Raw genomic sequence first — 14,747 nt, forward strand, 5'->3', positions numbered from 1 at the left:
ACCCAGGGGAGGAAAAAGTGAAACTTATAAAAAGTTTTCACTTGAGCTCCATACAGAAGACAGAACTGATTAAGAATAATGGGAACTCCTTAGGGATGAGGACAGAAAAGGTCACTGGGTGTCAGAACATGGGTGTTTTCTGTGAACCTGGTAAGATGTGTGCTGCATATAGTCCTCATGTGCCTTCTGTAGTTGAAGAATATAAACAATGTGAAAGGTCTTTCTCTGAGAAGACACACCCTATAGTCCCTCAGAGAACACACACAGGAGAGAAATCTTATGAATATAACGTGTGTAGAAAGTCTTTCACCCAGAAATCAAACCTTACTGTCCACCAGAGAACACATACTACAGAGAAACCTTATGAATGTAACATGTGTGGAAAGTCTTTCGCCAAGAAAGCATACCTTACTGTCCACCAGAGAACACATACTAGAGAGAAACCTTATGAATGTAACCTGTATGGAAAATGTTTCACCGAGAAATCAAAGCTTACTAGCCACCAGAGAACACACACAAAAGTGAAAGCTTTTGAATGTAACATTTGCGGAAAGTCTTTCACCTGCAAGGCATATCTTACTAGATACCAGAGAACACACACACGAGAGAAAATTTATGAATATAACTTGTGTGGAAAGTCCTTCACCTGGAAGTCAAATCTCACTGTCCATCAGATAACACAGACAGGAAAGAAACCTTATGAATGTCACGTGTGTGGAACGTCTTTCTTCCCAAAATCAAAGCTTACTGTTCACCAGAGAATACACACAAAAGAGAATCATTTTGAATGTAACATTTGTGGAAAGTCTTTCACCTGCAAGACATATCTCCTTAACCACCAGAGAACACACACAGGAGAGAACCCTCATAAATGTAATGTGTGTGGAAAGTCTTTCGCCAAAAAGGCAAACCTTTCTGCCCACCAGAGAACACATACTAGGGAGAAACCTTATGAATGTAACGCGTGTGGAATGTCCTTCATCTGGAAGTCAAGTCTCACTGTCCATCAGATAACACACACAGGAAAGAAACCTTTTGAATGTAACTTGTGTGGAAAGTCTTTTACCTGGAAGTCAAACCTCACTGTCCACCAGAGAATACACACAGGAGAGAAACCTTATGAATGTAAGGTGTGTGGAAAGTCTTTCGCTAAGAAGGAATACCTTACTGTCCACCAGAGAACACATACTAGAGAGAAACCTTATGAATGTAATGTGTGTGGAAAGTCTTTCACCCAGAAATCAAAGCTTACTGTCCACCAGAGAACACATAGTAGAGAGAAACCTTATGAATGTAATGTGTGTGGAAAGTCTTTCACCCAGAAATCAAAGCTTACTATCCACCAGAGAACACACACCAAAGAGAAACCTTTTGAATGTAACATTTGTGGAAAATCTTTCACATGCAAGGGATATCTTACTAGCCACCAGAGAACACACAGGAGAGAAAATTTATGAATGTAACGTGCGTGGAAAGTCTTTCGCCAAATGGCATACCATGCTGTCCACCAGAGAACACATACTAGAGAGAAACCTTATGAATGTAATATGTGTGGAAAGTCTTTCGCCCAGAAATCAAAGCTTACTAGCCATCAGAGAACACACTGGAGAGAAACTGCATGAATGTAACATGTGTGGAAAGTCTTTCACCAAGAAGTCATACCTTACTGGCCACCAGACAACACGCTCAAGAGAGAAACCTTATGAATGTAACATGTGTGCAAAGTCTATCACCTGGAAGTCAAACCTCACTGTCCATCAGAAAAGACACACAGGAAAGAAACCTTATGAATGTCATATGTGTGAAAAGTCTTAGCCAGAAGCTACACCTTACTGTCCACCAGAGAGCACACACAGGAGAGAAATTTTATTAATGTAACCTATGTTGGAAAGTCTTTCACCCAGAACTTATACCTTTCTGTCCATCAGAAAAAAAACCCTCCAGAGAGAAATTTTATGTATGTAGAAGACATGGAAAAGTGTCTTCAGTGCTTGTTATTTAATCACTGGTGATGAGCAACTTGTGATTGATTCACTCTTTGCCCATTTAGCTGTTCTGCTTAGTGAGCTATAATAAAACACCAGTGTGGACGATGTGTCATGCCTGTGTTATCTCATAAAGGGCCAATGTAGATATGACATTAGGGGAAATAATCAAGCACACAAAGATTGATCAATCTCTCACAAACATTGAAGTTAACCAAAAAAACCATCTTCCACTTGAGCTACCGCATCACTTCTAAGCCCTGAGAGGAAGGAAGGAAGGAAGGAGGGAAGTGAGAGAGGGAAAGAAGAAGGGAAGGAATTAGGAAGAAGGAAGAAATAAACTATTCAAAGGAGGAATGTTTAATTTTTGGTGAATGTGAGAATTATTCTTTCAGAGGTGGGGCTCAAGAAAAATGGCTTTTACAAAAAGTAAATTCTTGAACTGTTTACAAAACGATAAAGACGATGTAACATTTTATAAATTGATTTAATAATTCAGTAATATTAAGTAAGGTGGTCAGGTGTGGATGGTGCCCTATTGGCCACATAGTAGATGGTGGGGTCTGACACCTTGTCTTCATGCAGGGGGAAGGAAATGCCCCATCCAATACTTGCCTCCCAACTGATGGGTGTGGCTGGATCCCTGCAAGCAGGCATGGGCATTTGGCTGATATGTTACTCAATCTGATAGTCCAGTACCTGGGACTGGGAATTTCCTGTAGACCTGCCTCCTGCTTAGACCCTATTTAGGCTGGACCAGCAGTGGCACCTGATAACATGCCACATGTCTCTGTGGTCATGTCCTGTGTCCTGTCTCCTGGCTTGTCTCTGGTTATCATAGTGTGCTAATTCAGCACTCTCTTGGTGCTCATTGGTTTCTTGGTGTTGTTTTTATTCTTTTTTTCCCTTTCTGTCCTGTTTCCAAGCTGTCTAAGTGTATTTGTGCACTGCAATTCTTTGTTACAACAGGCTGCTTGCAGACTGCTAGCTGTGTTATAAAGACTCCAGTATTCCATCTTCCAAAATGAGGCTTCCAACAAAAATACTGTCTTCTTTTACAGAAACACAAAGGTTGACCTAATGTTAGAATTTCTAGAGCCTAGATAGATCCACTGTATAGTTATGTAATTAAAGATATCCTGGAGGCATTTAGAAGAAATGTCTGTTACCTCAGAAAGTTCTTAATTAGTAAACCAAGACCCAGATTCCAGATCCTATATAAGCCAGTCATTCTACATATGTCCAGAGCTGTTTGGTTACATGAAGAGCTCTACTTTCACACTTTCATGAAGAAATTTTTTTGTGCCAGTATCAGCTGTTCAACTCAGGAACTGAGTTGAAGCCATCCAGAGCTGGCTTTCATCTTGGCCTCCATAAAAGCTAGGAATCAAAGCATGAGCCCTGTGGGCTGTTCTGATGAAATCTCTCTCTGGGAACAGGAGGTTTCCTTCAGTGCTTCAGCTCAGGCTTCCTGTGGCTTCAACAATTTCAGTATTTATTTCAATTGTTCAAAAAAAAAATAACTCCTCTTTATGTTATTTTCACTATAAAAGAAAAAATTCTTAAATCCTGTCTATGATTCCATTTACAAGATAAGGACAGTGGAGTTCACATTGCAAGATTTAGCTACTTGCTCGCTTAACCCTTTCCCTCACACTCTTCCCCCTTCTGCTTATCCACAGAGGCCTAGTTTAAAAAAATAGGGGGATTGGGAGGCACCTATGCCCTTTGCCTTCCTACTTGTACCACACACACACACACACACACACACACACACACACACCATCCATTTGGAAATAGCTCATTCTCCCATGTTTACAAACTGGATGCTTTCTGAGAAGGGATGGTTCACAGACTGAAATCCTACGTAGGCCTGTTATATAGCGCCTGTTATATAGCTCAAATTATGAACCAACATAACCACATTCATTCAAAGTTTGTCTGATGATAACATTTTATTAGTTATTTTTGTTATTATCATTTGGCCAACACTTTGCTTGAACTCAGAATTTAAGGGACTTAACGCTCAATGAATTGGTAAAGTACCCTTTCCTTCTTTTAATTTAAGACCAGCATTTAAAAATGAGCAATTACAGTCCCTCATGTGTGTAATCTTAGCTAATCAGGAAGCAGAAATTAGATAGTAGTTGTAGGCCATCCCATGCAAAAGCTTCATGATAATGGTAGCCAATAAAAGCATAGATCTGGTCATATGTACCTACATTTTTTGTTACTTGTGATATGTAATTATAAAATTAGTGTGTTGAGAGGTCCAGGCAGAGAAGCAAGACCCTAAGGTGAAAAATCAGTGATACAAAAGGGCATCTGGTATAGAAGGTAAAGGAAGTCTCACAAATTTTTGCCCCTGAATTCAACCTGAAGACCAATAATAAGATCCATGTAAACAATACATTCTTCCAAATATTTAGTGGAAGAATTTGGGTGTGGTTTACCCAATGATAGGTAAACAGTCCTTTACCAAGTGATTGCAAAAGGACCTTTGCATATGGCTATATGATGTTATGAATTTTATATCCTGTTATGTGGACACCATGAGTCCTGCTTGGATCAAGTAATTAAGACCTCCTGATCTAACTGGGAACTTGTACTTCACATCTGAATTCTTAGTTGCTCAAGAGTATGAGGTTTAAAGATCACAGTTGAAAGGCCAACTAGTTTGGAATTGCTGTGAGAGTGTTTTGGCCAGTTATCACCAAATTTCCCACAAGTAGTGCTGTGAATGAAGTTGATAGACTGTCAACACTTTTATTCCTTTATTACCAAAGCTCAGGGACAGTACCCAGGTCCTGAGTAGAAAGAACTCGAAGGCCAGGGAAGATATTTTGTAAAATGGGTTCTTTGGCCCTCCTGCAGAAAAATTACCATTCCTGTATAAGCCTAAAGTCCTCCATAAGTTATAGTCATTGTCCTCCATTGAAGTTGATATTGAAATGTCTTATAAGCCCGGGTAATGATAGATTGTCACGAATCTTTTGTCATGTGAATCCACATGCACATACCTTTATGTTTCTGTCTAGTTCATAAGTCCTTGCAGAGTTTCAAGTCACTATGCAGGACAAAGTGGTCCACATCTGTAAAGTGCGGAATGAGACCTTCAAAGAGAGATCTCAACATATAAAATGTGGCCAAATATTTCAGCATACTTGAAACAGTATTATGAGAAAAGAAGTATCAAGTAGTGATGATTTAAGGTCCCCCAATACCAATATATTTGAACGAGAAGACTGTGGTCTTGTGCTGTGTGCACATAGATGTAGGAGAAAAACTCTTTTCAGTCTGATCTGTTCAGATGTGTTTAAGCATTTTTGTTGTTTTTCCTTTTCTGATTGCACTTTTTTTCAAGGCCACTCCCAGGAGTGAATGACAGGATATTTAGTTTCAGCTCATTCTAAAAGCTCCTATGTCCTGAAAAGAGAAGTGATCAATCATGACTTGGGTACATATTCACCCTAGACCCAAGCACTAAGAGTGGTTTATGTGAAAGATATATAAGTTTTCAGAATGTCAAGGGTCCTACCACAAGGTTCATTCTGTAGCACTTTTCAAAGTTAGGCTTTAGAAGAGTTCTGCCTTTGTATGAAGATTTCAGCTCTAAATTAGATTGTTTTCAATAGTCATTCACTGAATGTTACTGGATAAGGTAAACAAATAAAGTCATATTTATGTTAGAGAAAATTCTGATATCATCAGCAGGGGCACTTAATATGACTCAAAGTCATGACCCTGAAGAGTCTGCTCTCCAGAGATCTAAGTATTTAACCAAGAACTTTCAATTCCCAAGCAATCTGGACCCCAATGAGAGAGCAAGATGTTAGGTGAACCCTTGTTTCTTCCTCAGATTAACCTAGAATGATGCAATTCAGAGTGACTGGAAGGGACAGAAGCTGGGATACTGAGCACAGTGGGTACTGAACAAGGCTATCATAGGGTTTTCACTAGACCCTCAGGGACCACCCAAGGCCCCCTTGCATTACCTTGACCACTTATATCTTTATGTTTGTCCAGCTCTAGGTCATTTTTCCTCCCATAATTAGCTTAACATTAAGTGTACATTTTTTGGGGTTCCCTCAATGAATTGAGAATATCTTTAATTTTTTTGTCTTTCATTTTTCTGCATCACTCACACCCTTGTATGAAGTCCCTGTTATAGAGGTCTCAGTACTTTGAGTAGATGACTACCTGGAGCAATCACAGCCAACCATCTTTTGCCTCACTTTTACATGGGATCTGAGCAAAACCTGGCCAAAACGTTATATGTGCATTCTAACTTAAATGTTTGTTACCAAAAGTTTGATGTGGAGACTTCATCTGATGTGGTGGAAGTTGGTTGGGCTCATGGTCTATGCCAGAACTCAAAGTGGAAGGTACAGGAAAGAAAAATTTGGTAAGCAGCCAGCTGAGTAGAGGAGGGCAGTGCCAAAGTCTTCATGCAATAGGCAAACCTGGCAAGTCCCTTGGGACAGGAGTGAGAAGCACAGAGCAGGGTATGTGCTACCCATCAGTCCACCACCAGCACAGCATGGCACCTGCAGCATGAGCCAAGTTGCACACGTGTTTCCTGCAGGGCTGACTGTTGACACAGGGACCTGTCAGATAAGTCAGTGGCCTAATGTAATAGTCTTGTCCTATATAGACGATACAATTGCTTGTGGACTAGAAGAATTGGTAGTAAAACATTGTTAGATGAACTAGTAAAAATTCTTCAGGATGTGTGTGAATGTGTGTGTCCAAAGAAGAAAAGAAATTGAAAAGTAGTTCAGAGAGAACTCAAATGACAAGTGTGGGACTTGAGTGCACAGCAAAATAGATCCATTACTATCACAACAAATAGGTGAAAAGGAAGGGTTTCCTTCACTTATTTTTACCAGCCCTTACAAATCCCATTGTGTTCAAAATAATAAGAATAGAAATGTATGTGTTGATGCTTAATGTTTTACAACAGCTAGTTTATAAATGATAGCAGAGGTATAGGGTCTCTTCTGTGTGTGGTCCCTGAACTCTCTGGAAAGGAGGACAATACTATTGAAAGTGAACTTAAGTCACTAGTAAGTTTGTCTTTTAAATTCCAGGGAAGCACTGACTAATTTAAATGAGCAGACTTTTTGTTTTGCTGGTCTTTAGACTTGAAATCAGGGGTCCAGTGCTGTCCCTGAACTGCTTTTGATCAAGGGTAGCACTCTACCACTTGAGCCACAGCACCACTTCTGGCTTTTTCTGTGTTGAGAACCTGAGGAATAGAACCCAGCTCCTCATTCCTGCGATGCAAGCACTGTACCACTTAGCTACCTTCCCTGTCCTATAAGCAGACTTTTTATGTTAAAAGAGCAAAGAATAGGTTGGTATGTAGTATCCACTTTCCATGTGCAAGTCTGAAGGTTCAACCCCTCAAAGTGAAAGGAAGAAAGTAGAAAATGGAATGACAGGAAGTATTCAGTTACAACTACAAAGAAAAGTAGAAGAACAAAGGCAATGAGCAAGTAGTTAGGTTTTTGTTTGTTTGGGATTGTTTCTTTTTTCTTTCAATTGTTAGCTGTGGGGTTTAAACTCAGGGAGGGCCTGGCATATTCCCTATGCTTTTCAGTAAAGGCTGGCATGCTACCACTTCCAGCCAGAATGTCACTTCTAGTTTTCTGGCATTTAATTTGTGATAAGTCACAATGAATTTTCAGCAAATCTGCATTTAACGTAAAAGGCAAGATTTGATCATCTGCTAAATCTACAAGCCATCTTTAGCTTTTCTTATAAACATGTTCCTAAAGCTGAAACTTTTTTTTTCCTGTTTTTCAATCTTGGACACAGTTAGGTTCATAACATGGAATGTCAAACAGAGTGAGAAATAAAAAAATCTCATCAGAGATCCTTTCATTTTTTCTTGCTGTTGACAATGAGTAAAGATTCTGTAACCATGTCTTGGAGAGAAGCCAAATGAGAGAGTCAGAAAAGAACCTGTGTGATTTTACCCTAGAAGTTCCTGGTCAGAACATGATAGGTGGACTGGAAAAGCTAAAGCCTTCTTATGGGAGAAGAAACATTCCTGAATCAAATAGAGCATTAAAGTCTCCACTAAAGACAAATCCACAGAAGAGTGAAGTCTTATGTGTTACTGAAAAATATTAACAGAAAATACACCCCAAAATGTAGATCCATAAAATTTAAAAGAAACAACTTATATAGGTATGTGCTTTTGCTTATATTTGTTGTTTGATTACACAGCAAATCCTTTTTTTTTTTTTTTTTAGTTTTATGAAGGATTTTTTTTTTTTATTGTTGCCAGTCCTACTAAAATTATTTTGTTTCCAAATTCACTTTTTTTTTTTTATTGTAAAGCTACTATACAGAGGGTTACAGTGAGGTAATGAGTACACTTCCTCAGCAAATTCTTTTATCCAGCGTTCTTGTTTTTCTTACACTTACCCACAATGGTAATTGTTAATATAAAATACATGAACTTTCCAGTGACATTTACAAAAAGAGAAAATGTATTCTGTTTACTTCAGTGAGGTAGTTTTTGATAGGAAAGACAATATGAATCCTTTAAAAGCAGCTTTTGCACATTAGTACTCGGTTTTCCTACATCACAAGAATGCTTTCTTACTTTGAAAAACTTGAAGTCAATTTATTATAGGCTACATGTTCACATTCACATTACTTAAGTTGAGGAGTGTTACAAATTTCATGGTGGGGTATTTGCTGTTTGTTTTGGGATTTGGACTGTCCTCATTCACATTAGTGACTGAATATCTTGCCTTAAAATTTTCAAGTTTTCTATTTCATATTATTTTATTAGAATAGAATCTGAATTTAAAAGAAGATATTGTGACTGGCCTGTCATGTCTAATGGCTGTAATCTTAACTACTCAGAAGGCTGAGATCTGAGGAAAGTTAGTATTATCCCCACCTTTGCTCCTCAGCTCCACCCAGACCTGAGCTCTTCCCAGACCTAGAGTTCCCTTCATGCTGCTGACCACTCCCTCTCTCTTCCCACACCTACCTGAGCATGTACCTACCTAACTTCTTGCCCCCCAGCTCCTGTTGCTACATGAAGAGAGACAGATGCATGTGCTCCCTCTCCTGGGAAATATGGTCTTTCTAGTAAACCTTATAATAATCTTTCTCCTGTGCTTGCTTGTGATCCCTTGGGATGGATCTAAAGGATCACTACAAGGATCACAAATTGAAGTCATGGGTACAAGAGTGTCTGAGAGACTTATCTCCAATAAAGTAGCCAAATAATTTCATAGTCAGTTTCCAGACCTTGAGTTCAAGAATCAGGACAAGCACACACATATCAAGGTCACTGTATTGTATTCAAATTATATTTTAACAATTGATTTAGAATACATATATAGAAAGTCTCTCTCATTTATTTTGGCTGTCATTGGGCCTGAACTCTGAGCCTGGGAACTGTTTCTCAGCTCCTAAATTCAAAGCTAGCACTCTACCACTTGAGCCACAGTGCACTGTGAATTTTTTCTACTTATGTGGTTCTGAGGAATCAAACCCAGGGACTTATTCAGGCAAAGCAAGCACTCTACCACTGAACCACCTGCCCAGCCTTTCTCTCTCATTTTAAGTGATGTAAAATAGGCTAATTATATTAGTGGAGAAATTGTAATTTGTTAAGAACAGACACATTCATTGGAGTATATCTGTGCCAGCAGCATTTTGAAAGTTTCAAAAGCCATAGGAAGCGCAGAGGGTGAAAAGAGTATCACTATGTTTATATAAGACATTTTTTCAAGGAATGTTTACCATTCATAGGCTTCAATTCACAAAAAGCAAGTATATGAAGTCACATGGGTGAGTACCAGAATCTCTAGGTTCAGGAGTATAAAAGCACAACTCCTGACTCTCCTTGTCTAGAGAACCAGATGTTTGTGAGCCAGTTAATTGTGTTCTCACTAACTGTTTGAGTAATCCTAGCTTACTATGCAATCCCCTTAACTTACATTGCATGTTCAGTTGATAGAACCATGGTATAATAAGTTTGGCTTTCCGTTTGCTATTGAGGTTCAGAGGACTCTTAGCCATTGCTGCAGATTTTGGGGATAATTGGTTGCCATCATTATTGCTATCCTGACTCTTCTTGCTAGCGCTTCTGCTTCTCCTGTGATCCTTGTAGAAACCATATGTACAGAACAACATGTTAATACTTTAGTTTGAAATGTTTCTGGTACCCTTGATATGCAGGTGGTTGTAGATAAAATGATTGTGATATATTTTATGATTTGGAAACAGCAATGATGTATGTTGATAATCACATAGACCTGCCAAAGACCCAGTTAAAAATAATGTGTCATGCTAATTGTCAGTACATCTGTGTTATCCCTCTTGAATATGATGGAAATATGAGTTGGACCCATATCCAGTGACATATTTGAAGAATCTTGCCCTCTGATAATATAAGCTTAGATATTATGCATCTTCAGGGTCAGATATCTGGTATTGGTCACTCTACCTCCCAGGCTTAACTGTATCAGTTCTCCATTACCTGAAGGGATTCACCTGGGGAAATAGCACTCTTTTTGTTATTTCTTAGGCATTTTCCTGTTTATTGTTTTGGTATTACTTTTTTCTTCCATTCTTCCTGAGATGTATGATCTGCTGATTTTCCAGGTTCAGGCTGATAGACACTTGCTCAATTTACAAAATGAAAAAGGGGGAAGTGGTGCAGATCCTGAGGTGCCAGGAGCTGGCAAGGTGTGAGCAAAAGCTCCACAACCACAGCCTCCAACCTTCAGGGCTATAAGTACTTGCCCTTTTTGTAGGAGGGAGTGTTCCTTTTAGCTTCTGGGCCTAGGGGCTTACCTCTAGGAGTTTGTTGGACAAAGGTTGAACTAGAATGAGGAAAGATGCATATGGTCTGCACTTCTTGACTCAGTGAGTACTAGAACAATGTGATGCAAGCACTGGACTGATCTAGGATGTGTGTACAGCTAAGGTTATTGCTGGAATAAAGAGAGATTTGTCATTGGCCTTCTCTTAGTCTGTTCCATTATCATCCCATTGCCCTTCCAGAACACTGTTGGTGTTGTGGCTGTCCCGCAACAGTGGTAGAGTACTTACCTAACATGTATGAAGCTCTGGTTCAAGTCCTCAGTACCACATACATAGAAAAAGCTGAATGTGGAATTGTGGCTCCAGTACTAGGGTGCTAGTTTGGAGCAAAAATTTAGGGACAGTGTCCAGGCACTGAGTTCAAGACCCAAGGCTGGGACATAAAAGAAAAGAAATGCAAGATGGGTGCTGGTACCTTATGTCTTTAATCCTAGCTATTCAAAAAGCTGAAACCTGAGGACTGCAGTCCAAAGTCAGCCAGGGCAGCAATGTCTGTGAGACACTTATCTCCAATAAAAACCAGAAAACCAGAATTGGTGCTTTAGCACACATTGTAGAGCACTTGGCTTGAGCTGAAGGGCTAAAAGATGGTTCCTAGGCTCACAGTTCAAGTGGCATAACCAAAAACAAAACCAAACAAAACAAAAGGAAAAAGGAATAAAGAAATTCATCACAAATGTAGGCTTGAACAATGAAAATTATATTTCAGGGATGGGAAGATGATTGAGTGGTAGAGTGCTTGCCTTGCATGCATGAGGCCCTGGGTTCGATTCTTCAGCACCACATAAGCAGAATAAGCCAGAAGTGGCACTGTGGCTTAAGTGGTAGAGCACTAGCCTTGAGCTGAAGAGCCCAGGAACAGTACCTAGGCCCAGAGTTCAGGCCCCATGACCAACAAAAAAAAAAAAGAAAAGAAAAGAAAAGAAAACTACATTTTACAGGTACTGTTTGAATCACCCCAGTTTTATCTCTTTGTCTCTCAGGAATTTGGTTTTAGAGAGGATAATTTTTTGTGGTTGTGGGGCTTGAACTCTGGGCCTGAGCACTTGTCCCTCAGCTCTTCAGCTCAAGGCGAGCGCTCTATCGCTTGAGCCACAGTGCCACTTCCCAGGAATTTAGTTTTAAAGATGAAATTAATTTTTCTTTATATTGTTAGAGGTGCTTTTAAGTTGAAGTCTATACATTCAAATATGCTCTTTGATTCCCATTTTCATGAGGAATAGTACAGCTCCATAATAGAGACATGGAGAACTCATACACTAAAATCAAACGTGAAAGTTTCCAATCCAGTCTTTCCCAATTTTTTTTATGGAAGGGATTACAAAATATCACAATAAACACCTAAGAGACAAGTGTAGGTTCTCTGATAAGAGAGAGGGAGACTGTTGTAGACCCTGCGGTGCCTGCCAGGAGCAGACAAAATGTGAGCAAAGGCTTCAGGGCTATTGACTCCCACCCTCAGGACAGCAAGTCCTTGCCCTTTATTGGTTTGAGGAAGTCTGTGTTCTAGCTTTTGGCCTGTAGGTTTAACTCACAGGAGGCTTGGGTAGAAAAGATGTATTGAAATAAAATGAGGAAAGAAGTGTGCTGTTTGCATTTTTGGGCACAGTGGGTCTAGGCCAATATTACACAAGCATTTGAGAATTATAGCAGAATTGTGCCATCAGCAATCTCTCTGTCTCCTTAATTATCATTCCATTGGCTCTCAGAGCCTTGCTTGTGCTCTGATGGGATGGTGGCAGGAGACAAAAGATTTATTCCCCAGTTTCACGGATAAGGTCTGAGAAGACAAGTCTGAGGTCCCTTAGATATGTAGCCTAAAGCTACTGAGAGGAACTGTTAGGATCAGAGAAGAGGTAAGAATTCTAAAGAGATTTTCACATGCAAATTGAAAAGACAAAAGCAGACTGGTTTGCAAGTGTTTAAGTTTCACATCAACATAGCCTAGCCTAAACTTCACTCTTCTATCTCTCCTGCATTCATCCCTGACCCCCCAAACCACTATCTCTTTGAAGGGAAATGGAGGTGATGTGCCATATTCATAAGAATCCCTGTGTGGGAACTTTTCACTAGTTACCTGAAGAAATTATTAAAGGAAATGCAAATAGAGCATAGCAAATGCTCAAAGACAGTGCAGGAGCTGTGAGGTCAAGCCACAGGACCAACAACATAACAAAACATAAAATCCTTAAATGAAATGCAAAATTCAGGAAAAAAATAAAAACTCATTTGATTTAACAGATAGAAGTGGGGAGTTTCTGGAAAATTAGTTGTTAGATTTTGTGAAATCCAAATAACCAGAAGTATTATGCTGCATATTTACTTAACAAGCTCACTATTTTATGCCAGTATATACATTACAGCGATGGGAAATGACCCAGGTATAAGTTCAGTGGCTGTGAATACCTTTGTAAAGTAAGAGGGGATGTATTAAAAAATTTAAGACAAAACAGAGATATAATTTACATTCAGCAGGAGGCAGGCATTGAATAAACAGAAAGGTATAAGCAACGCAGTCTCATAACCTCAAGTTCATTATTAGAACTAAGAATCAAAAAGCCAATGTATCCAATTCTCCCCATATATATCCATTTTCTGGGTGGTCTTATGTATTTCAAGAGGAAACAGGGGTTTTCAAGAAGAAACTGAGCTTAACTGCCACAGCAGGGAGAGAAAAGTCCCAATGCACCCAAGCCACTTGTTCCCAGGTATGTAGCAGGGTGGCACCGAGCATTGTGGGAATTGTAGTCTCCATGGAGGATATTTTCTTTGAAAGACCTGGGTTGTTTTTGTTTTTTGGAGGGTGGAGGTGGGGCAGAAGATGCTTTTGCGCAAGCGTCTCCCCGCCCACCTCGGGCGTTTTAAGTCTGCGTCTTCCGGATTCTTTTCTTTGCCTTGCTGCTGGAAGTACAGTTTGGCCTTAGGGAGCCAGGAGGCCGGGGCCCAGCTCTGTGCAGTGGAGCTTGGGAGCTGTAACTAAAAGGAATCTCAGGCTTGGGAACTGATGTCAGGTAGGAACTGTGCGATTGCTGGGGAGTCTCCCCTCCACGGGTTTCTGTTTCTTTTTCTGTTTCTGTTTGTTTGGTGGGGCGTGAACTCTGGGCCTGCAAGCAGCATTTCTGAGCTCCTCAGCTCAGAGGGAGAACTTTATACTTGAGCCAAAGCGCCTACTTCCCTCTCCACGCTTTTCTCCAGTCTGGGGTTGATAATTTGCTTGAGGTTCAGGAGTTTGTGCTGCCATTAGCCTCTGGGCCTTCAGATGCAGGAACCTGATTCCCAAATGTCTGAGAGCAAGCTGGGTGATTGTCCAGACTAGGAGAGCCCAAGAGCTGTGCATTTGGACTCCAAGACCAAGGGATTCTTCTATTAACTCATGTGACTTTATTTGCTTTGCCCAGGTGTAAGAGGAGTACAGGAAGGATTCTAGTGAAATTGTGAGGTGTGTGCCTGCCTGAGTCCTCTTACACTGCAGTTGTATTTTTGGCTCCTGTGTTGTTTCTCTTAGAGATGTTTTAATCTATTTGGCTTGATTTTTTATTTTCCTGGCTTGAGTTCCCAAGCGTTTGTACAGGATCATGTTTCTAGAGACAGTTTTACATGGGATATTGGAGTAGTGAGTACTGGGCCTCTATATTTAGCAATGAAGCCTAGCAATGTTTGAAGCAGAGCACCCTATGAGTAGGAATCTCCATCCTAAATGAACAGACCTTGTCAGTTCTGGGAAGCCATATAGAGCACAAGCAGAAAAGCACAGGAAGGGGAAGATGTTGCTAGCTTCCATTGCCTTATGCAAAAATTGTTGCCACTTCCCTGAGCACCAGATTCAGGTGGTACTCTTTCCTACACCACTCTCAATCACTTTTTGCTGTTGCAACATTTAAACTAATTTCTGGGAGTTGTGAT

At 40.0% G+C, this 14,747-nt stretch overlaps 1 protein-coding gene across 1 annotated transcript in view; it reads left to right on the forward strand.

Moving 5' to 3' along the window:
• Positions 1-359: 359 nt before the first annotated feature.
• Positions 360-14,747, forward strand: part of LOC122118565 (zinc finger protein 658B-like) — a gene marked incomplete at its 5' end in the record, with an annotated part of 110,572 nt that continues 96,184 nt past the window's right edge. Inside the window, 4 exon segments of the mRNA XM_042692407.1 lie at positions 360-1,422; positions 1,504-1,597; positions 1,599-1,808; positions 1,949-1,961. Of these exon segments, the coding sequence (XP_042548341.1) occupies positions 360-1,422; positions 1,504-1,597; positions 1,599-1,808; positions 1,949-1,961 (1,380 nt within the window).

This window comes from Dipodomys spectabilis, unplaced genomic scaffold (genome assembly GCF_019054845.1).
Source record: "Dipodomys spectabilis isolate Male_0828 unplaced genomic scaffold, ASM1905484v1 ptg000155l, whole genome shotgun sequence".
NCBI classification, from domain to species: Eukaryota; Metazoa; Chordata; class Mammalia; order Rodentia; family Heteromyidae; genus Dipodomys; species Dipodomys spectabilis.